The sequence below is a fragment of the Manacus candei genome, unplaced genomic scaffold (assembly GCF_025592945.1).
Source record: "Manacus candei isolate 608988 ecotype Guabito, Panama unplaced genomic scaffold, ASM2559294v1 h1tg000007l, whole genome shotgun sequence".
Lineage (NCBI taxonomy): Eukaryota > Metazoa > Chordata > Aves > Passeriformes > Pipridae > Manacus > Manacus candei.
In genome coordinates, this window is record NW_026138055.1 from 7,412,454 (window position 1) to 7,436,099 (window position 23,646).

General features: G+C 49.9%; 1 protein-coding gene across 1 annotated transcript; it reads left to right on the plus strand.

Moving 5' to 3' along the window:
- The first annotated feature begins 1,024 nt into the window (after positions 1–1,024).
- FAM167A (family with sequence similarity 167 member A) lies at positions 1,025–23,413 on the plus strand. Its single transcript, XM_051812372.1, has 3 exons — positions 1,025–1,373; positions 9,715–10,238; positions 20,317–23,413. The coding sequence occupies exons 2-3, from the start codon at positions 9,861–9,863 to the stop codon at positions 20,578–20,580; spliced, it is 642 nt and encodes a 213-aa protein (XP_051668332.1). The 5' UTR covers positions 1,025–1,373; positions 9,715–9,860; the 3' UTR covers positions 20,581–23,413.
- Positions 23,414–23,646: the final 233 nt, after the last annotated feature.

Here is a 23,646-nt window from a genome sequence, read left to right on the forward strand (position 1 = left end):
CTCGGCATGGCTGGCATTTGAAGGGAGGTGGGAAACCCCAGCCCTTCCATTCAGAGCTCAGGAAAGAGCTGTAAATCTCTCCCAGTTGCCCGTGGGGGGAGGAGGGATGGTTAAAGCACGGGAAGGGAAGGGTGGAAAAACAACAACAAAAAAAAAAGGCCATGAAAGGGTTTTCTCTCACAAAAGCTGAGTGTGGAAATATGGGAAGGTGCCTGGATGGATGAGGGTTGATGACCAACACTTAGTGCTTTGCACCATCGGGTTTGTAAACACCACCAGTGGCTCTGAGCCACCAGATGTGCAGTAGCTGAATGTGGGGACGGCTGTGTGGGCTGATTTTGAGAGCTGTCCCCAGGCTTTGAGGGGTTAAACTTCAGCTTCTGGTGAAGGAAGGAAACCCTCTCTGTCGCCTGCCTTTGCTTCTGGCCCCAGCTCAGCCAGTAGCCAGGGCACTGCCTCTATCAGTCCCTCCTTGAAAGCACCTAAAATGGTTTCCAGTCCCACTGGGGCAGCCGTGGAAGCAACAGGCACTTTCCCAGTACAAAATTCAGGAAAAAGCTGTTTTCCAAGCTGGTTTCTGCCCAGGGATGGATGGTGCCAGTGAGTTGGTACTAACCACGGTGCCCCGAGGTACCACCCCAGGGCTTCCCAGAGATGCTGATGTGTCCTTGCAAAACTCCCCTCCACACACACACTGACCCCAGGCAAGCTGTGGCATCTGGAAAACGTTATCCTGAGTGCCAGAGGACCCCAAGCTCCTTGAAAGGCTGATATCCATGGTGTGAAACAGGAACAGCGTGGGGACATCAGCCTGGTTGGTGTCGGGAAGAGCCACAGACTCCTTTGGGAGCGCATCGGCTCTCCGGGCATCTCCTGCAAGCCTTGAGGATCCCTGCTTTCCGCTGGACCACTTCATCCCTGTTACCCACGCCCAAGGTATCGCTGCTCCTCCTCCCTCGCCTGGGTACCGGAGGATGTTTAGGACCCAGGCTGTGCAGCTCCTCCCTTTCAGGTCTCTCCAGGGTTATTGCTTGGTGGGAGGTAGGTTCAGGGCTCGGTGGTATGAATGAAAGAGAGAGAGAGAGGAAATCTGGACTGAAAAGCTCAAACTGGAATAGCTCGCCTGTCTCCAGGCAACAGGCCTGACGCAACCGCTGAAAAAAAAAAAAAAAGTCCCTTAAATTTGAAAAAAAAAAAAAAAAAACAAACCACCAACCACAGCACACACGGATTTCTGAAGCGAGACAGAGAGGAGGATGAGACAGACTCCTGAAGGCACTGGTGACACCGCTCTGCAAACCCCAAGTTGGAGCCCCGAGGTGGAAGGAGGGAGCCAAGATGTCCGTGAGATCCTCCCTCTGAGCCCAGCCCCGGTAAGTTTGTTGCTCGTGTTGGCTTGGCCGTGGTGGGGGGGACACAGCCAGCCCGGGGACAGCCCCTGCCCTCGGGAGAGATGCCCGGGGCTGGAGGAGATGCCCTGGCTTTTTGAGTCCCATAGAAAGGGGCAGCAGCAGGGAGCAGGTCCTGGGGGGGGCTATGGAGACCCCACCGTGAAGTTCAGCGCTGGGGTCTGTCACGCTGGCAGTGATGTGGTGGGGCTGGGGGCTTGCAATGTGTCCCCCCATCCACCATCTCCTGCCTGCCGAGATTCCCTGGAGATGGCCAGCACGGCTGCTCCCCATTGACTGGGACAGGCTGGGGTTCAGTCCTTCTTTCCGAGGAGATTTGTGGATTTTGCTCTCAGCTGGGAGTGGTGTGGGGCTACTCACCCCCTCCAGGAGGATTTTTCTACACTGGATGAGGTGTAAGAGGGAAGAGCCTGGCCAGGTTTCGGGACGATCACCTGTTGCTCCCTCTGCCCCCTCCCTGGGATTTGCAGGAGCCCTGGGAAGGCTCGGAGGGTTGTGCAGTGCAGACATGGTGGGATGAGCGCGGTGGCCTCGCAGGGCGTAGCTACCTTGGATTTTTGAAGCAGGCACTGTGTGCTGAGCAGAGCAGGTTTCCACCTGCTCAGGTCTGGCCCTTGTAGCTCAGGTTTACACCGAGGGGGAGAAAAAAAAAAAAAAGACAACAAACCAGCCAGAACTTCTTCAGAGCCCTTTCTAACAGCTCGGGGCTAATTGCTAAAATAATAGCAGCAGCCCACACCCCTCCCAGCGCGAGCGTTTGTGCAAGCCCAGCCAAAATTCCCTGGTGTGGTGTTCACCCAGGCACCCACACCATCCCCATCCTACAGCCTGGACCCTCCCCGGTCCGTGCAGGCTGTCACCTCTCCCTCCCTACGGACACCCCTCCCTGTTTTCCTGTGATACTCCCCGTGTTATTCCATACTGCTGCACCCTTAGGAGCTTTCCTGCATCAGGGTCCTCAGTGGAGGGGAGTGAAACGGATGAAAAGCAAGTTCCTTGTTTCCAACCAGGACCTGTGTCCAGCTGATTCCTTTGGCTTTGTCTGCTCATCCCCTGTATCCCAGGAATTCCCCACTTTCCAGCGGGAGCAAGCCTGTTCTGGCTGCTGTGGTTTTCCCCTGTGCCAGCCATCATTTCAGCATACGGGAGCTGTTGCTGTTATTTGCATCTCAGGTCTCCTCTGCTTTCAAATGCCCAGTACAGATCCCTCCCATCCTTCGTGGGAGCATATACAACACAAAAATAAAGGAGAACGGGAGAAATCCAGCTTCTCCTGGGCTCTGAGCTTGCAACAGCCCATAGCCATTAGGTGTTTGCAAAATGTAGCAGAGACACTGCAGGAGAAAAAAAATAAACAACAAACAGACAAAAAAACCCCCCCAAAAATAAAAATAAGCAGCCTCAGATTCTGCGGAGAGGGGAGGGGGGTCTGTTTGCAACCAGTTCATCTTAAATGCTATTAAATGCCCAACTCAGCATTGGGAGAAGACAGGTCTAAGGACAGAGATTGTCTGATCATGGCTTGGGGAGCTGCCAAGGCGGGTAATTGGATGGGACAGGGGGCATGTAAAGGGGATTAGGGGGTCGCCGGGGGGCTGACCCCGCTCCCCTAATCCCATTACCTTGGAGCCTGGGGATCTCGGATGGGAACTGGCCCTGGGGCTTGTCCCTGTAGGGGGTGAACTCAGTGACAGGCAGATGAAGCTCAGCAAAGCCAAAAAAAGGTTGGTGGTTGGGGTTTTTTTGCTGAAAACACACCCTTCCACGCTGCATTTAGGGAGAAAATAACTCCCTGTGCTGGTCTCCTGGGAAGAGAGCATTTCTCAGCCTGCCCTGGCTCGTTCCCAAGGAATCCCAGCCCTTTTCATTACCCTGGTCTCACGGGCACAGAGGTCCCCTCCTCTCCTCGCTGAAACGCGCGGTTGTGCTTGGGGTGGCAGAAGGGAAAATAAGGGAATAACTGGCTCTGCCAAGCCACAAGTCCTTTGGGGGCATCTCTGGGAATAGGTTAGGCATGCCACCTCCAAGATTAAATCCCAAAATCTGCAAGGAGCCTGGGGCAGTGTGTGGAGAAGAAACCTTTGCCCATAATCCGTGGCTCCCTTCGCCTCAACAGATTTCACCAGAAGATGACGAGGGTGGACGTGGTGACTTCACCAAAAGCCTGTAAACTTGCCTTTGATGTTCTGCTTAATCCCATTCCTCCTAAGAGGAATCATACATGGTTTGGGATGATGGGTTGAGAGCACTGACCCCGTCCAGCTTCCCAGTTTGCAAATACTTCCCACTCGCTGGAAGACTGGTTTGCTGGAATGCCAAATATTTCTTCATGCGGGATTTCCACAGAGCTCCTGCTGATCGAGGGGAGTTGAGCTGGTCTGAAAATGGAGCTGCAGGGATCCATCTGAAGCAGGCAGCAATCTCAGTGCTGCTTCCTCACAAGAAGCCTGCTGGATTTTGTGCAGGGGACACAGGAGGGATGGGATGTAGTCAGGCAGGAAGGTACAGATGTGTTTATTGAAACAGGTTCTGACTCTACTAGTGATGCTGGAAATAAGCCAAGGAGAAGTGCCTTAGGGCAGGGAGTGCAAACTGGTCCCCTCTAATCTTGGAGAATCACAGAACAGTTTGGATTGGAAGGGATTTTAGAGCTCACCTTGTTCCAACCCCCTGCCATGGGCAGGGACACCTTCCACTATCCCAGGTTGCTCCAAGCCCTATCCAACCTGGCTTTGGACACTTCCAGGGATGGGGCAGCCATCTCTGAGCTCTTGTTTCACTCCTCTTGTAAGGCTGATGGGTTTTCTGCAGCCTCTCCTGCTCTCCCCTTCTCGCTTCCTTGCAGTGTCTAGAGGCCTTTCTGGAGGCCATTTGGGCAGAAGGATGTTCTGGGGCAAGTCCTCATTCTGCTTCAGATCACACATGAATGGAAAGCCCCTCTTTTTCCTCTTTCCCCATATATCTGTGAATGCCACATCCATATCCAGAGGGCTGAAGGAGCATCCAAACTATCTGGAAGGTCATCAGGGGGGTTGTTCCTGGCAGTAGGCAAACAGGAATATCCAGGTGTATCCAGGATCCCATTCAGACAGGTGTTGTACCCTTATCTGAGCCCACTGGTCTGTGATCACCTTTCCATGATCATTGCATTCTGGATCAATCTGGGCACAGAATCTTGGTCTCCTCGCTGGGCCTTTGTCCTGTATTAGACTGGAAGTCAGGTCTATGTGTGTGTGAAGGGACACAGCCAACGTGGGCAGCCCAGCAAGGAGGTCTGAAGGCAGAGTCACCAGACAGTCCATGCTTGTGTTGTCCAGCTTGGTCACACCAGTGCCATCATCTTGCCCATGGAGGAAGGGACAAGCTCACAGCCCACATAAATGTGTCCAGGAGGTCTCCATGGGCACTGTGGCCAGTGGCACTCACTGAGGTCTTTGCCATGGCTCCTCCAGCCTTGCATGGGCAGAGCCCCTTCCGTCCTGTCCTGACCATCCTGAGCAGGCAGCAAGCATCTGATCCTGATGTTGCAAAGCAATTTAAATTAGTAGTAGAATGGCTAAGGCTTAGTAAAAGAGTAGGCCTAGAAAGCAATGCTTCAAAGTAGTAAGCTCCAGTTTCAGCCCTGGAATATGTCCCATCTTCAGAACCAGACAGATCTTCATGCTGCTGGAGTCTTTGTGGGGAGGAAATCTGAAGGTCATTTTGGGACAGCTGAAAAAGGCATTTGGGAACCAGATCAGTTTCCTGCAGGAGCAGATTTCGGGTGCTACAGGAAGGGATTGGGTGGGCAAACACCGGATAATACATCCCAGGGATACCAGTTCTCTCCTGAGCCTGTGGGATGGCCAGGGGAGCAACTTGCTCTCCATCTTTGTAGGACCCTTGTGCAGAGCAGCAGGATGGACCTGTGCTGCTGGGGGGCTGTGGCAGGAGGGGGCTCCAGGTGAGGAAACTCCCAGCTGATCAAAGCTCACACACAGCACAGCAGCTCCTTTCCCGAGTGAGGTCATTCTGGCATGGAGAAAGGAATGATTGATGTGCAGCCTCCCTGAAAGGGAATCACCAGCTCCAGGGAGCTGCAGTGTTGACTGAGATGGTTCTGTTCTTCCCTCACCTGATTCCTGAGGCCTCTGTGTCTCCCCTGCCCTGAGGATGCTCAAGAGCCTCCATCCACCACCCTGAGCAGCCAGAGTCCTCCCTTACTCCATTGCTATGGCAACCCCCTCTCCATTGCTATGGCATCCCCTCCTCTCTGCCCTGCTTCCAACCTACTGCAGACATCCAGGGGGGTCAGAGACCTCCAGGGGAGTCAGCCATGCCCACCCCATCCCTGCCTTGTTGCTGTGCCAACAAGGAAAGCAAATACAGCTCTCCCTGCTTGGGGAATGCACACCAGGCACTGTCCCCCACCTCTTGCTCCAACTTGGTATTCCTTCATCCCACTGTTTCAGGCTCAGGGTCCTCTTCATCCACTGGGACCTGCAGAGCTCACTGGTGATGTTGGCAGGTAGGATTTACTCCAGGGGTTTCCTTTGTTGGATCAGGAAGTGTCTCCATGACCCACGTGTGCAAACCTTGAGAGCAAATGCCTCCAAATGATTAGGGGAACTACATCCCAAACTCCATGGATCATAGAGGATGTCCATGCCCCAATTGGAGTGCAAATATGGTCACCCAGATGAGGTCTGAAGACACCAGGAGTGAATTATGTACATCTCTGGGAATCCTCAGAGCTTTTTTCATGAAGCCCAGCTACACAACCTGACTATTCAATGAGAGGGAAACTAAGGCATGAAGGGGCTGAAGTGCTTTTTGAAGGTCATTAACAGGCTGAACCATCACCTCTGCCCTGTTTGCCCCATGTCAGAAGTGTCATCCATGGGCTGTGTGGGAAAAAGGGCTTCTCTCAGCTGGGGCTTTGTCTGATATTCAGGCTTTTCTGTCTTCCTGGACACCAGATGAGCAGCATTACTTTAACACAGACTCCTGTAATCACTGCTGTTCCTCTGCAATAAAAAGTGGTGTTACATTAAGCTGCAGTCCACCAGGAATAGTGAAGAGAAAATAGTTTTCTCCCCGCACTTTGGCTGATTGATTTATTCTGCTTTTCCCCCTCCCATTTTCATCCTGAGTGTTTTTCTCTTCCTTTTTTCCTTTCTTCTCCTGGACCTCTTGGCTCCCTGGCATGTGACCTTCCGAAGCACCCTGTGCCCTCATTTCTAGCCCTGAATTTCACAGGCTGTGCCTGTGCCCAGCACACACCAACAAGTGCTGCTTCCTGAATGCCTGGTGTTCAAATCTGACCAGGGCACAGAGGGTTGATGAGGAAGGTACAGAACATATAAAACTTCCAGTTTATCAGGCCTCTTATTTCTCAGTCCTGGACGTGGGTTTCTGTTGATCATTTTGCATTACAGCTTGGGGTAGATCAGTTGACTTCTCCAATGGAAATCTATCCCAAGAAAGAAATTAAAGGGATTTTTTTGTTGTCTCAGTGAGCTGATGTGTCCTGTGCTTTCAGCATTCATGCAAGGGAAGGGAGGAACCCCTGAGCAAAGAGTCTTAGTGAGGTGGGAGCAAACCCTCACCCCATTTTGGTGCTGAACTCCTGTTCCCCCTAACTAGGTATGGCATGAACACCCCGTGGCAAGTGTGATAATGAGACAAACCAAGGGTTAATCACTTCAATTCCCTCACACAGGCCAGCCCACGGGGAAACAGAGCCTGGGGCAGGAGACTGGGAGTATGTGGATTGGAGCCAAAGGCAGGCTCATTCCTGGGAATTCAGTAGCTCTCAGGCAGCAAAGGGTTTGTGTTACAGCCTCACACTGCAAGGCATTTTTCACACAATTACCACTTTCAGATCTCTTTTTCCACAGCAGGTCTTTGATCCAAGTCCAAGATATTGATGGGAAATTAGAGGTGGCTCCTTTCTGTCACTTCTGAGTTAGGACAGGCAGGGGAACAGAGCTGCCTGTTTAGGGGGGGTCCCTACAGAGTGAACGAGACGTTTCGTGTTACACCGGAGAGAAGGTGAAAGATGGGTTGAATCAATGCTGCTTTTAGAGTAGAAACCCCAAATTTCCTCCAAAGCTGCTGGGAGGTGTGGTGAAAGGGAGAGGGAGATGACAGCAGGGTGGTGACAAAGGGGATGTTCCAAGCTGCTGTCCTGTTTTCACGTTTCAATGATCTGAGTGTTAACTGAGCTGTACCCAGGGCTCCAACACCAAGGGCCTTTTCCGCCCTGAGGATTCCACACATGCTGAAAACACAGGACAAAAGAGTTTGTGGAGGCTCTGCTTTGCAGCTGTGGCATTCAGAAAACTCAGCTTTATTATAAAAATGTTATGTTTGCTGGGGATTAACAAATCCAGTAGCCCAGTAGTGTGGAACAGCATCAGACTGTTGGGCTGCTGGTTTTGGCCACCCTTAGCAATCTCCACCTCAATGGACAGAATAAAAAGCTCAGAAGTGAGATCTTTAAAGTCATTAAGTGTTTTCCTTTATTGATTTTGGTAGGATGGAGCAGGAGGCAAGGTAAATTCCTCGACATGCTCTCAGCCCTGCAGAGAAGCCGGTGCAAGACCTGCCTCTCCAACAAGGGCAGCTCACTGTTTTCCCCTCCTTACAATCTATTTTTCAATGGAAGAAGGAAAATCGTTGCTGTTCCAGGCATGAGGGCTGTTGGCTTCAACCTGACAGAGTGTCTGTGTGTGCTCCTGCTCACCGTAAAACTCTCATTAGCATAAATAGGAGCAGGAATGAGACCACAACATGACTAATTCTCCACCCCCAGACTGTCTGTGTGTATATTATCAACTCCTCGTTCAGCTCGTGTGCCTCCACACAACTGTGGGATAAATCTTGCTCTCTGTTGGTGTTTTGTTTTTGATGTTGTTTTTTTTTAAATTGAATCTTCTAACTGAAAAGGTTGGAGAGGTGTAATTATGGTCTGGCTTTCAGAGTTACACATGTCATTGTGGCAATAGCAGTGGAAAGAATGGCTGAGTAACTCTAGAAAGCTGCCTATATCCTGGTTTTCCCGGGCATCTTACCAGGCAGGCAAAAAAGTATTTTGTTTTGTGTTTGAGGTGCAAAGGAGAGCTCTGGATCTATTCCTGGCTCAGCTTTAGATGAGCATACAACCTTGAGAAAGTCCCTTATCTGATCCTGCTGGCAAACGAAGGTGGAAGCTGCCTGAGCTCAGCTCTTGCAGAGTTGTTAAGTCCTGTGTCCCTCCAGGTCCCTCCAGATAGACTGGCTTTGGGCACAGCTTCCCTGAGTCCATACATGAGGAGGAAAAGTGGAGAGGAAGCTCCTGGCTCCTCTGTGCTAGTCTTCCACTGGGGTGTTTTCAAGAGACCACTCCCAGTAGGCACATTGGACATGGCCAGTGATGGAAACCACAAGTCTCCATGAGCACAGGCACCCCACTTACTCCCACTCCTGGCTGGGATAATGCTCCTGATTGGAGCCTGCAGGTCAGGAGGGAGATGAATGCTGTGGCTGCAGATTGGCATCTTTAACAAACCCAGACCTAAACATAAATCTGTAAAACTGAAGGTAGAAAAAAGAATAAGTCCCTTTTGCCAGTTCTCCTTTTGACTAAAATTCTCAGGAGAGACATTTGGGTTCATAAAATCCTGGAATAGTTTGGGTTGGAAGGGACATTAAAGACCATCTCATTCCACCCCCTTGCCGTGGGCAGGGACACCTTTTGCTATCCCAGGTTGCTCCAAGCCCCATCCAACCTGGCCTGGAACACGTCCAGGGATGGGGCAGCCACAGCTTCTCTGGGCAACCTGTGCCTCAGTGCCTCACCACCCTCCCAGGGAAGAATTTCTTCCCAATATCTAATCTAAACTTCCACTCTTTCAGATTATCTTACTTTGCCTGGACCTGATTTGCCCAAGTGGGAAGATGTGGGTTTGCCAGCCAGAAAAATCAGCAAAACCCTGTGTACAGACACCCCAACGTCCACTACTTTCTCCAGAGGATGTTGGGTTGTGTGATACAGACCCAGAGGGGTCTGGGAATGTGCCCTGGCCCCCTTGGCAACTCTTTCATGGTCCCCTGAGTTAAGATTAGAGATGTAGGTAACCAGAGCTTTGCCAAAAGCCAGAGCCTGTCTGTTCCTGCCCCAAAAGCAGTCAGATAGCTGAGGTGAGGTAACGTTCCCCAGCAGCACCTTGGCACGGTGCCTCTCCCAAAACCCTCACTCCCTCTGCTATAGTAAGAGTTGCCTCTCTTTCCTCACTCCCTTTACCTTCTCAGACTGGAAACCAATCCTCTGTTTTTCTTCCAGGTGTTCATCCAAGGTTGATGTGGTCCTTGAGCAGGAGGAGGAGCTGTGTTTGGCACCCTGTGACACCTGGTCAGACCTTGAGCGCTTCCCATCCCTGCCCCTGATCCTTTCCAGCCCACCCATATGCCTTGTGACTCCCAGAGAGGATGTCTGTACCCAAAATCCAAATAGAGGAGGCGCTGGACAGCAAGGATGCTGGCCCTGGAGGTGTTCCTCCTCCTGATGACCACCTGAGGACCCTCAAGGCATTGACAGAGAAGCTGAGGCTGGAGACCAGGCGCCCTTCCTACTTGGAGTGGAAGGCGAAGCTGGAGGAGCAGGCATGGAAGAGCCCCCAGCCAGCAGGAGAGGGAGAGGAGGAGGGAACTGAGGCCAAAAAGACCACGGGGGAGACTGTCCCCTTGAGGAAGGTGCAGCTGCATCTCAATGGGAGCCCTGCCCAGGACAAGGGGACTCTTTCCTCAGGGAGAATAGGCGGCTTTGAGAGCATCGATGAAGCTTTGACGTGGCTCAGGAAGGAACTGGTAAGTGATTTCCTGTTCCCTGTTAGACAGGACACTTTTTCAAGAGGGGAGAAATATAAAAGAATGAGGAAGCTCTTTGTTCCTACCTGCCTTCGGCCCCAGGTGAAAAAGTAAAAATCAGTCATTGAATTTTCTGTGTCCGGCTCTTCCAGGCTCATCATCCATTGTCTTCTGCTTCATTAGAAGCACATTTTGGACATTCTCCCATCCCAGCCTTGGCCCCTGTTTATTTCTGGTACTTATGAACCAGTGGTTTCACAGAGAAAGACAAGACAAAAATACTTTGTCTTGAGGAGGATTCACAGAGCCAGGACATGGGGGTTGGAATTCATCTTTTATATGTCACGTTGCTCTCATGATCTTTGGCACCAGCTTATCCTGGACCAACCAGTGCTGACTCAGGCAGTTCCCAACCCAGCTCAGGAGTCAGTACAGCCTAGGAGTAATTCCCAGGAGGAAGCATGGAGGCACCAAGCCTGCTAGAGTTCAAGAAGCATCTGGACAATGCTCTCAGGCACACGATGTGATTTTGGGGTTGTCCTGTGTAGGGCCAGGAGCTGGACTCAATGATCCCTGTGGGTCCCCTCCAACTCAGGATATTCCATGATGCTATCATTTTCTGGAGGCCACTGGAGCTCAGTAAGATGGACAGGGCTCTATCAGAGCACCTGCTTTTAGGCCTGGAGAAAGTTCCAATCCTCTTTGCAAGTGTAGGAACCACCAGACACCAAGAATACACTTCTCAGTGATCCTTCCCTTCTCCTCCCCAGCATGAAATATCTTTATTATTTGGCCCAAATTACTGGAAGTGACTCATGACACGTGGCTTTGTTTCTGTTGCCTGATTGGAATTTTGCCTGGGAGTCTCAGCAGGAATATTTGCAACAGGGGCTGGGACATTACTTGTGGTCAACACTTGTGAAAATGTTCACTTTGCTTTTGAAAAGCACTGAAAGTCTTTGAGGAAAAACTCCTGACAACAATGAATAAGGAGTTTAAAAAATTTCTCTGCAACTTTTGCTTCAGGTTATATTTATTTGTCAACTTTCTGTTGCGTTCTCCCAGCTGGATTGATGTCTAGAGGGGTTATTTACAGAGGTGGTTCTGGATGTTGCAGTTTGGTGATTGAGTTGTTTCTCAGGGTTGTGGCTTTCAGAAGGTGAGTGATGTGCTTTCAGGACCCCAGGACTGTTAGGAAGAGCTTTGAGATGATCTCCTACAACCACTAGGTGCTCTGGAGAACCTCAGCTCCAGAGACCTGAATCTGAGTCTGTGCTTGCATCCCTTGCATACCACCTTAAATGCACAGTGCACTTCATATAAACCCCAAATCTTATGATGCCTAAAAAGAGTAAGGAGCAGATTTTCCTTCTCAGAGCCCTGATTTTAAAAGATTTGGGTTTTTCTTTCAATTTCTGCCCATGTTGGAAGTATAAATTGTCTCAGAGCCTGATTCTACCCTTTAGACTGGGGTGTGGTATCTAAACCACCATCTGTCAAAAACTGAAAGTTTAAATTAAAGAAGAAAAAAGGACAAAGCAAACCCTAATTGTTCCTCACTTTCCATTTTCTTACCATTTAATTATACTGGTCTTTGCTGGATCTGGACATGACTCATGTCATTTAGAACAATTTCCCCAAAAGAGAGCAGGGATTTGCCTGACCACACACTGGAATAGCTGTGTTGGAGGCACTGTTGTGGGTAAGAGCTGCCAGCCAGCAGTGAAAGCACAGCCAGGCGATCACATCCCAGGGTGCTGGAATGAAAAGATGAATTTCACATTACATTTCAAGGGTGAAATCCAGCTTATTTTCAAATAAAAGAACAAGCTTCCACACATCCCAACACAGACAGGATTTTTCTTCATTTATTCCCATGTTGTGATAGTAAAATAATCAGGAAGGTTTCATAGCAGGAACCCAACCATGTCCTGGGCTCATCCCACGGTGTGGGCAGCAGGGGAGGGGGGGATTCTGCCCCACTGCCCCCTCAGGTGACATCCCACCTGCAGAGCTGCCTCCAGCCCTGGGGAGCAACAGCACAGGAAGGACATGGAGCTGTTGGAGCGAGTTCAGAGGAGACACAAAGATGATCAAAGGGATGGAGCAGCTCAGCTATGAGGAAAGCCTGGGAGAGATGGGATTGTTCGACCTGGAGAAGAGAAGAATTCGAGGCAACCTAAATGCAGCTTTCCAGTACTGGAAGGGAGCCCACAAGAAAGATGGAGAGAGACTATTTCTGAAGGCCTGGAGTGACAGGACAAGGCGGAATGGCTTCAAACTGAGAGAGAGTAGTTAAATTGGATATTGGATAGAAATTCTTGACTCTGAGGATGGTGAGGCCCTGGCACAGGTTACCCAGAGAAACTGGGGCTGCCCAATCCCTGGAAGTGTTCAAGGCCAGGTTGGACAGGCCTTGGAGCAACCTGGGATAGCAAAAGGTGTCCCTGCCCATGACAGGACATTGGAATGAGATGATCTTTAATGTCCCTTCCAACACAAACCATTCCATGATTCTGTGACATAGTTATCTCTATGTTTACATATTTCTCTAAGTCAGAAGCCAAGACCACACAGTCCCTCTGCTTGGGGCTGCCAGGAAGGTCACCAGCACCCCCACACCTTGGGTAAGGTCCCCCTGAGGGGGCAATTAATCCTTCTGGTGTGATTTAACACATGAGAACATAGTCTTGGGGGCACCACACAACCCAGCCTTGCTTCAAGCAAATGTTGAGTATCCCGGGCATCTTTCTGAAGATGATCCAAAAATGACCCAGTTGTCATATTTGAGGTGAAATTTGCCTCTGCCTCAGGATGAGTTCCCCCCCACTCTACAAAGTCCTTCATGAGAAATCAATTTAAGGTCTGTAGGATTCATCCATCCAATGAAAGGGCAAAAGCTGGTAAATGTGGAGATTCTTCCTACCCTAGAAGGAAGTGCAGCAGCCCATGGCCTTACTGAAGGAAATGCAGTGATGGAGGGTGTGCAGCCTCATCACCCACAACCCTCAGCACAACTACAGCGTGTTCAGGCTGGGTTATTTCAGCAGCATTGCCCCAGCATGGTTTTGGCATGTGCCAGGGAGCATCCTGCCAAGCAGTTTGAGCTTAGGAGTCTGCACATGCTGGAGACTGTTCCCAACACGCAATTGGTATGGGACCACCCAGTTTTGGATTTAACTCCATCCCAGCCAAAAGCAGTAGAGGCAGGAAAGTGATTTTAGTAGTATAGGTATACCCAAACTTGCCCTTGGCCATTGTTCTACAGAAAAGGCCATGACATGGGTTAGTTGCCTGCTGAATTGATAGACCAGGAGTCCCCAGCTTTAAAATTAGTACTATCTGTTAAATATGAAGCACCAGAATCACAGAATCATTAAGGCTGGAAAAGCCCTCTAAGATCATCCAATCCAACCATTCCTCCAGCACTGCCAAGGCCACCACTAACCCATGTCCCCAGGCGCCACATCCACACAGCTTTTAAATCCCTCCAGGGATGGGGACTCCACCTCTGCCCTGGGCAGCTGTGCCAGGGCTGGACAACTCTTCTGGTGAAGAAATTTTTCCTAATACCCAATGTAAACCTCCCGTGGCACAGCCTGAGGCCATTTCCTTGTGCCCCATCTGTTGTTACTCCCGATCCACACAAAAGGCATCATCTAACACTGGAAGAGGAATTTGCCTCTGTGTTTCCAGAGTCTGCTCTGGTTTGGCTTCAGCCAGGTTCAGGCATTCAAAAGTGAAGCAAAGGACAAACCCAAGGTCTTACTGTCCACCTGCTTTTCCTGGTGTTTCACCTCACATGGCCTGTCCCAGGCCATGCACGTCAGGCCCTGGCCCAGGTTTGTAGGACTGACATATGCCCACAGAGCCCCATCCAGCCACGTCAGCTGGGACCTGCTGAGAATCCTTCTCGGGGAAGCTGATTTATCCAGACATGCAAACTGCTCCTGTTGTTGTGCTGAGAGGCTCTGTCGAGGTGTAGGAGCAAATTGCAGCTCTCAGAGCATGCTGAACAGCCCCAGGGCTGCAGCACTTCCCTCCCCAGCTCCTCCTGCCTCTTTTTTTGCCCTTGTGTTTGCCTTTGGTCTGTCAAGTGTGGCTGTTCTTCATCAGTATTGAGAGCAAAGCCATTACTAGCAGGGGAATGGTGACAGACTCTAGGACCTGAGGGGTCAGACTGTACTTTCCTCTTTGAAATTTGTCAGGTTTTGCAAGTTATAAAATTAAGCACTCAAAATCCTTTCCCTCTTAAATATGGCTAAAGAACAAACCTGTGAACAGGAACATCTTAGAACACTTCCAAATTTGTCCCAGTAGGAAAATGAGTTTCCTGTCTCAAATCCACCATTTTGGCACTGAAATCTGAGGTGTGTGTGACAGAATGCTGGAAAGACTCAAAAAGGGACACGAATATCTGATGCTCTTGGTGGAAAATCAGTTGGCTAATTATTATTAAATCAGTGCTGGCCTTAAGCTGAAGGAGGGCAGGGTTAGATGGGAAATTGGGAAGGAATTCTTGGCTATGAGGGTGGGGAGGCCCTGGCACAGGTTGCCCAGAGAAGCTGGGGCTGCCACATCCCTGGAAGTGTTCCAGGCCAGGTTGGATGGGGCTTGGAGCAACCTGGGATAGCAAAAGGTGTCCCTGCCCATGGCAGGAGGGTGGAATGAGATGGTCTTTAAGGTCCCTTCCAACCCAAACCCTTCTATGATTCTGTGACCTCTATTGTTAAATTGCTAAAACCAGGGAAGAGTTTGGGAGTTATCCTGGAACAGGACCATCCCCAAGGGGCCAGCTTGGGCCCAGCCACCCTGTTTGGGAGAGAGAGTGAGTTTTGTGGAGTGGCTGTGATTTATGTGCACAGCAGAGGTGTAACTGCAGCTCTGAGAAATCACGTGAAATTCTCCTGTGTAAGCCTACATGTAACCCCACTGAGATGTCCCTCTCAGATGCTGAACTTCCAGGTTTTTCCCCTGGCAATGGGGAAATTCCCAGCACTGAATGCACTTTAACACCCCATAATTTAACAAAATCCAGAGGTAATTACCTCCCTCAGGAAAGGTATTATGAAGATTAATTCTGAGGGAGCCAACACAGAGTAAACAACACTGAAGAAGAGTGAGATTTGGGACCCATGACGGGCTCTGTGTGTGCCAGCTGGCAAAGGTCCCCTGGGCTTTGAGGGTGTGTGACTCCCAGGCACTGCAGAAGGAGCTGGGATACCTCACTTGGGGCTGTGGGTTGCACCACAAGGGCGTGAGCATCTGAAATTAGCCATGACAGGGTTGCATCTGAGCACCTTTGAAGAAGCCTCAAACCAAAACACAGGCAATCTGGACTTCTCAGAAGTGCTTGGCAAGGGTCTAATAACTGGCCTGTGCTTCTCTGTGCTTGAATCCAAGAGGCTGCTCCCAGGAAAGGACCAGTTCAGATTTCAGTTTCTTTTGATCCTTTGGAAATTAAAAGGGCTGGACCCACGGGAGCAGCTGCTTCTCCACAGACCATCACCCTGAGCTTCATGGACCACAGGCTGAGGCTGCATCCAGAGGGCTCTTCTCTTTTGGGAAGAGGTCCCAAGGAGCTCCACATGTCAATGCCATGCTCGCTGCTGAAACATCCCCCCATAGCAACGCAGGGAGAAAATGAACCACTGGAAATGGGAAGATTATTGGTCTTCCTTTCTGTACCCATATGAGTAAGGCAAAATTGAAGGCAACTCCTCATAGCTATTTGGGCTGGAAAACAGGCAAGGATGCATACAAAGCTTTCTGTCCCTCCCCCATATTAAACAGCCCTGGGAGACTCTGAGGCTCAATCCAAACAGAAAACCCTTCCTGGGTTCATAACATCCTGTGGTCCAGCTTTGCATTTCAGCCTGGCAGTTGTTCCTGAGCCAGGAAGGACCTGAGTTTGTTTCCCTCTCCCACCTGGGGAAGTTCAAACCAGCATCCTGTCCATCCCACCAGCAGCTGGAGCTGGGTCTGCAGAAAGAGGCACATTTTGTTAAGAAACTGTTTTTTTTATGAGCAAGACAAACCTAACCCTGTTCCTACCCTTGGCATGAGAGACTGGAAGGAAGCAAAATGTCTGGCTTCTGCTGGATGCTCCCCACGGGTTTCTGCAGGACACTGTGCAGTGTGTGTGGGGTCATGTTGTCCCATGTGGATGAACTGGTGTGTTGAGTCACCGTGTGGTGACTGGCCCTGTGGCTGAACTGTGTAAACCAAAACCCCATGGTTTCCCGTGATGTGACCCCTGTAATTCCATTATTCATTTCCAGGAAGCTTTGTGGAGCTCTGCTGACCTGACACTGCTCCTTTTAAAGAGGCATAATTCATAATCTCTGGTGATTGTTTGGTCCTCAGCATGGGATGGATGGAATGATTTTAGTGTTTGTGCAGAGCCTCTGGGAAAGGGAAGAAGAATGAGGACTTCTGGGTTCTGGATGAAATTCTGCTGATATCCTGGGTGGGTTTGAACAAAGCAGGACTTAATAGGACAACTCCATGAATGCAGGACAGGATATTTGCATCTCAAGCCAAGCCCCAGTGATGAGTGAGAAGAGAGAAACCACATCCTGCAGAGTAGCCCACTTTTTGTGCTCTACCCTCTTCCCAGTTGTCACCCCATGGACCTGCCTCCACAGAACCTGTCACAGTGTAAGGAACTTCCAAGCCCTTGGGAAGACAAGACAGGCTCCCAAGAAGCACAAGTTATTCTTTCATAGAGTCACGGAATCGTTCAGGTTGAAAAAGCCCTCTAAGACCATCAAGTCCAACGTTCCTCAAGCACTGCCAAGCCCACCATTAAACCATGTCCCCAAGTGCCACATCCACATGTCTTTAGTCAAACACTGTCAGGCTTTGTTCCTGATCCTTATTTTCTGGAAGGCTTTGTCTTCCAGCTTACATGAAATCAAGGCAACTTCTTCAGGAGACAGGGAAAGCAAGAACTGGACAGAAAGTGTAAAGCTGGTTTGCAAGGGAAAACAGCAACTCCAGCTCACACCCCTCTCCACAATGGCCTCAATAATTCTCTTTTAAACCTCCCTTTTTTTTTTTTTTGGCAGTAGTGGCTTTTTTAATTCCACATTCTTCAAAACATTCAATGAAAGCATTTGTTGACATTTCTTACGTAACTTAATAAACCAACAAGAAAGAGCGACCCGGGGTCAGTTCAATAACACTCACGATCGCTTTCCTGATAAAACCTGAAGTCACAGCATTTGTTGTGAGACAGGGAAAAATATCAACAAAGTTATTCTTTCTTTCATTGTAAGGTGGGAGGAGAAAAACCTGCTGAGTAGCACTGCTCTGCTGGGGACACAGGTTACGAGGTCTGTGAGGAAACAGTGGGTTTTTTGAAGAAGGTGAATGGCCACAACCCTGCCAATAATTTCAGAGAGATTTGCTGAGAGAGAGAGAGGGACTCAGAGACTGGTAGAAAGGTGACTTCAATCAGCTGAGCTGGAGTCCAGTTACTGGTTGAGAGCATCAGGCAAGGTCCTCCAGGATGTCCCTGTAGTGTCAGATAGAGAATCATAGAATGGTTTGGGTTTGAAGGGATTTACGTTATGTACTGGGAAGTAATTCATCCCTGTGAGGGTGGTGAGGCCCTGGCACAGGTTGCCCAGAGAAGCTGTGGCTGCCCAGTCCCTGGAAGCCTTCCAGGGCAGGTTGGATGGGGCTTGGAGCAACCTGGGATAGTGGAAGGTGTCCCTGCCCCTGGCAGGAGGGTGGAATGAGATGGTCTTTAAGCTCCTTTCCAACCCAAACCATTCTACAACTGCCTGGAGGAGGAGGGATTATGACACAAACTAAAGCAACCCTGTGGCTACTTTGATTCCCACCCTTCTTGCAGTAACCCAGGCACGGAAAAGTCTCACATAGAAATATCAGGGCCACCTGTGGAGTCTCTTGAGGGAAATTTTCCCTCCTCCCTTCACTTCTCCATCTTCATGCATAAACCACCAGACCCGGAATAATTTATTCCCTACCCTCAGAGCTACATCTGTACCCATAAATTAAACAGCTCATTTTTAGGTCTGGAGGCAAACTGGGATGTTCTGGCCACATCCATACTGTTAGAATCCAGAAAAGGGGAATGCATCCCAAATCATGGAAACACAGAATCATAGAATCATAAAATGGGCAGGGACACCTTCCACTATCCCAGGTTGCTCCAAGCTCCATCCAACCTGGCCTGGAACACTTCCAGGGATGGGGCAGCCACAGCTTCTCAGGGCAACCTCTGCCAATGCCTCACCACCTTCACAGGGAAGAACTTCATCCTAAATGCCTGATGAGGATGAATCCTACCAAAGAGTGAGGTAAAGGATGGATTTGGGGTCAGGGCAGCTCCACGGCGCAGCTGCGAGTTCATGGCATCTCCTCCTGCACTGAGAAATCAGTGAGGAAAGGATTTACCTAGGGAGCTACTGGGAGGTAAAAAACCCCAAACAGAACAAAATCAAGGGTCTTGTTGCCAAGGAGATCCTTCCAGTGTCAGTTTGTATCCTGTGGTGGAGGCAACACCAGGGAAAGAGGCAGAACATTGCACTGGGGCAAATGTAGGGCTGTTTTTCCAGTTTTGTTTCCTCCTCGTTCCCAGGAGTCACACAGATTTAAGCCACAAGGTTTGCTAAGAGCTATTCAGTTTCTCTCTCATCACCTTCTTTTCTTTGCAACTTTTTTGGTTTATTGCTTTTCTGTGAGGAGGGAAGCGGGGTGAGAAGTGAGGATTGTCTTCTCATTATCTCTGTTCCAGCTCTGCCTGCTTCTGCTCCCCAGACAAAGGCTGATGCTTGCACCAAGTGTTCACCTCCTTCCTTCACCACCCACAGCATCCTGTGGCAACAAATCTTCTGCTTAATTATAAGTTGTTTTTTGGGGTTTTTTTGTTGTTTTGTTTTGTTGGGTTTTTTTTAATAAAAAACCTCTTTCATCACTTCTGAATCTTCCACCTTGCAGAGTTAGGTGCCAGGGGAGAAAAATGTCTCCAAACTACTCAGATCATTAGCCCAGGGGTAGTTGTTCTCTCTCCTGTGGGGAAACCATGGGGGTCCTGTCCTGAAGGACACTTCAGATCTCCAACATAAGATAAGCCATGGGGGTGTGGTGGCCCCTGTTCCTGACTGTGGTGAACCAGCTCTGATTTATGCAGGTCAGAAACTCAGGCTGAGTATTTGGGGATCAGTTCTTTGGTATTCTTTTAATTGGTCCTTTCCACCTCTAATTGCTCCCTCTCACTGTGGCTGCTGCCTTATGAGCAAAATTAATTTGGGCTTTGTTTGATGTTGAGATGGAGGCTCTGAAGCCTGAGCTGAGGGATAACCAAGCCAACAGCCTTGGCATGGCTTTAATTCCAGTTTCACAGAGTCACAGAATGTGCTGATTGGAAGGGACCCACAAGGATCATCCAGTCCAATCCTTAGCCCTGCACAGGACCATCCCCAAGAGTCACATCATGTGCCCCAGAGTATCATTCAAACACTTCTTGAGCTCTGGCAGCCTTGGTGCCATGACCACTGTCCTGGGGAGCCTGTTCAGTGCCCAACCACTCTTTGGGGGAAGGGCTTTTTCCTAATATCCAACCTAACCCTCCCCTGACCCAACTTCAGGCCATTCCCTGGAGTCCATTCCCTGGTCACACAGAGCAGAGCTCAGTGCCTGCCCTTCCTCTTCCCCTCCCAAGGAAATTGTAACTGCAGTGAGGTCTCCCCTCAGTCTCCTCTTCTCCAGCTGAACACACCATGTGCCCTGAGCTGCTCCTCACATGGCTTCCCCTCAAGGCCCTTCAGCATCTTTGTTGCCCTCCTTTGGACACTCTAAGAACTTAATATCTTATATTCCTGGTGCCTCTGAAAACCTGAGCAGGCAGACACTTCCTTGATTGTCAGAAATTTGGGGTTTTGACTGGGATGCAAGATCCTCGTCTCCCTCCCAGCTCCAGCATCTAGACAAGTCCCATTTCCAGTGATTCCATGCAGCCTCTGACAGGGACAGCAGCTCAATGAGCAGATTTGCTGTTCCCTTTCCAACCTCCTCTTCCCTCCCCACCCTCCATCTTGTGTTCCAGGCAGAGATGCGCCTGCAGGACCAGCAGCTGGCCAGGCAGCTCATGAGGCTCCGTGGAGACATCAACAAGCTGAAGATCGAGCAGACGTGTCACCTGCACCAGCGGATGCTCAACGACGCCACCTTCGAGCTGGAGGAGCGGGACGAGCTCGCTGACCTCTTCTGTGACTTCCCCCTGGTCAGCTCCTTCAGCCTCTCCACGCCCCTCAAGCTCATCGGGGTCACCAAGATGAACATCAACTCCCGCCGGTTCTCGCTGTGTTGAAGTGTGGGGGGGGGAGAAGATGAGGGAGAAAGAGAGGGGGCAGGGCTCTTTCTGGGGAAAAAAAAGGCCAAAGAGGAGCAGAAGGAACAGGGGTGAACAGGGAATCCACAGCTGGTCTTGGAGGCAGGATAGAGCAGCAGACCTGGGCACCGAGCCGCTCGTCGAGGAGACAGGACCTGCATGGGAGAAGCCTGGAGAGCATCTGAGCCCAACACATGCACTTAGCCTGCTCCTTGGCAAAGTCCCTTCTCCTTCTCTTCCCCACACAGTAACTAAGACACAGCTCAGTGTGGTTGGTGTTACTCAAAAATCAAAGGAGGGGTCAAAGATCAACCACAGAGCCAAATCCCTTTTCTCTTCCCCTGTGCCTCCTCCCAGGTTGGATCTGTCTCTTCAGCAAATGTCCTCCATGAATGTCTTCTTGGGCATCAACCCTCAGCCTCTGCTGGCCCAAGCACAGGGTCCATGGGGCTATTTCAGGTGGGAAGCTGATTTCCAGTGGAGAGGAGCCCTCCCATCAGGAGAAGGTCTGTGGGTTAAACAGTGTGCAGCCCCAAGAAGTGGTGAAAAGTGTGTCTGTTGACTTGCTCCATTGACTCCAGAGTATTTTGGACTCAATTTTGCTGTGGCATAGATTATGGACTGATCATGGACACATTTATATAGACTCCAGCTGTCCAGAAGTCTCCTGTGTGCCCTGGAAGTCATACTCAGAGTAGAACAGGTTTCTGATCCTGTTGCCAACAGTGTCCACAAGACACTGTGTGGCTGTCCCCACAAGCAGCAAGGCAAAGGGATGCACCCAAGACATCTCCTCTCAGAGAAATCACCTGAGTCTGAAATTCCCCCAACAGCAGCACCAGCAAATCCTGGATCCTCTGTAGCAACACACAGCCATCAGAGAAAGGAACTTCAAGAGGAGAAAAGGGACTTTTTTTTTGGGTAATGAACTCAAAATGTGACTATAAAATTGAGGGGAGAAATATTGCTGCTATGAGCTTTGGGCCTGCAGCAAACCCATGGGGTTCCCTCCCTGCTTAGCAGGGTGTAAGATGGAAGCTGTATTTTCTTGCCTTTCAGTGCACACAACTGCACACCTGCCTGTATGTGGAACAGAGGGAAGAGACCTGTGGTGCTGCCCAGCAAGGGCAGGGACTCAAGAAGTCTTGCTGTGGCAATCTTGGGACACCTGGCACCCAAGACAGTGTGTTTAGACCAAGTGTGGGTGCCTTTAGGAGCTGGCACTGCTCCTGTCAGAGCGGTACAATCTCTCAACCCTCTCATGGTGTCCCTGCCCACGGCAGGGTGTTGGAACCAGATGATCTTTATGGTCCCTTCCAACCCAAACCATTCTGTTCATCACTCCAGCCCAGCTCTGCTCCCTGGGCAGGGAGCTCTTGGCTGAGCAAACCTGACTGTGCCCACCCAGCAGCAGCCCGAGGCCTGGGGAGGAGCGGGAGGTGTAATCCCAGCTGAGCTGGAAGCTGTGTTGATGTGCCTGTACCTGGCTGTCTGTAAGCTGTGTGTGTGTGTAAGTTGTTGTGCGTGTGCATGTGAGCCCACAGGACGCCTCCCTCAGGAGGTTGAGGGGTGGGCTCATGCCTTTGTCCCAAAATGTGGCGTGAACCAGAATTCAGTGAGGCTCCGACGTGCCTGGAAAGATGCAACGAGGCTTGAAGGCTTGGGGTTCCACAGGGAGTTCAGGGCAATGCAGAGAAGACAAATAATTCATGTGCCTCCACGGGTCTCCATGGGAGGGATAAATTAACACCACGAAGGGGTTCATATCCGTGTGGGGCTGGGGGCTCTGGAGCTGAATCCAGTCCTTTATCCCCCATAATACACAACCCCTCAATGATGCCTCTCCATCCGCTTCAAAGCTCATTGAGTATCTTTTCTTTCTGCTAAGGAAGGAGGAATTTTAGGCACTGGAGCTTTGTCTGCAGCAGTCAGTCCATCAGCATCATGCCTGGGTGTTGAACCTCATGCTGCCCAGGCAGTGAAGGTTTATTTGGGTTCTTGGCCTCTGGACAAGACAACCAGCCACAGTGCCATTTAGTTTACTAGTAAAGAAATAGCCTTATTTCCCCATGGACATCTTGGAAAAAACGAAAACAAACCACCTCATCAAAATTCTTCTTTGTTTACTTTTTTAATAAAAATAAATCCATTCGTGTCCCACATGTTGATTTTCAGAGGCATTTTCAGTCAAAATACAGTAATGATGGGTTTTTAGTGAAAATAATGCCTTGGAAGAGGGGGATTGGTTCTCTCTAGGGTCGAATAGGGTTGAATAGAGTTGATACAGGGTGGACCTGCCTTTGGGCTCTTGTCTGGTGGCCCAATGCAGGAGTTAATACAAGCACAGTCTGAAGAGGTTATTACACGTGGCATTAGAAATATCAGATGTCTGAGTTCCAGACATGTATTTTCTGCATTGAGGGGGATGGGGGATGGTTATAACTGCCAGCTGTTTGTTGAAATGCACAATTTTTTAATTATAAAACTCTGTCTGTATTGATTTCTGCCTCTGGTCTCTCACTGTGTTCTGTATCTCCAGCTCCAGCCTGGTGTGTTCAAGGATTACAGGTGTGGAAGGTTTCCAAGCAGGTTTTTGTATCCACACACGGCTCCATCAGCATTTGCTCCACTTTGCAAATGGAGGAGGTGGGAGGAAGTAAAGGTGGGAGCACTTATGGCATATTTGGACAAAAATGTACATGAAAAAAGCCAAAAAAAAAAAAATCTCATTCTTTTACGTTTTGTGTTATTCAGCCACTGAGTGAAAAGTGGGTCCAGTCACTTAAAAAATATATCAGGTTAGGGAGGAAAAAATAAATAGAAATATGTCTGATTTTTGCTGAACTTTGTTTAAGAAAAAAAAGTCATCCACATGCAGGGCCAGCCTTAAGAAACATGAGTACAGGTCACTGCTCCCACCACAGAATTCCCAGAAAGGAGCCTCCATGTCTCAGCTGTCTGCAATGAGGTGATTCATCCCCTCGAGTTCTGGTTCCTCTCCTTGTACAAGTGGCTCAGAGCCACATTCCCTTTCCTGAATGACCT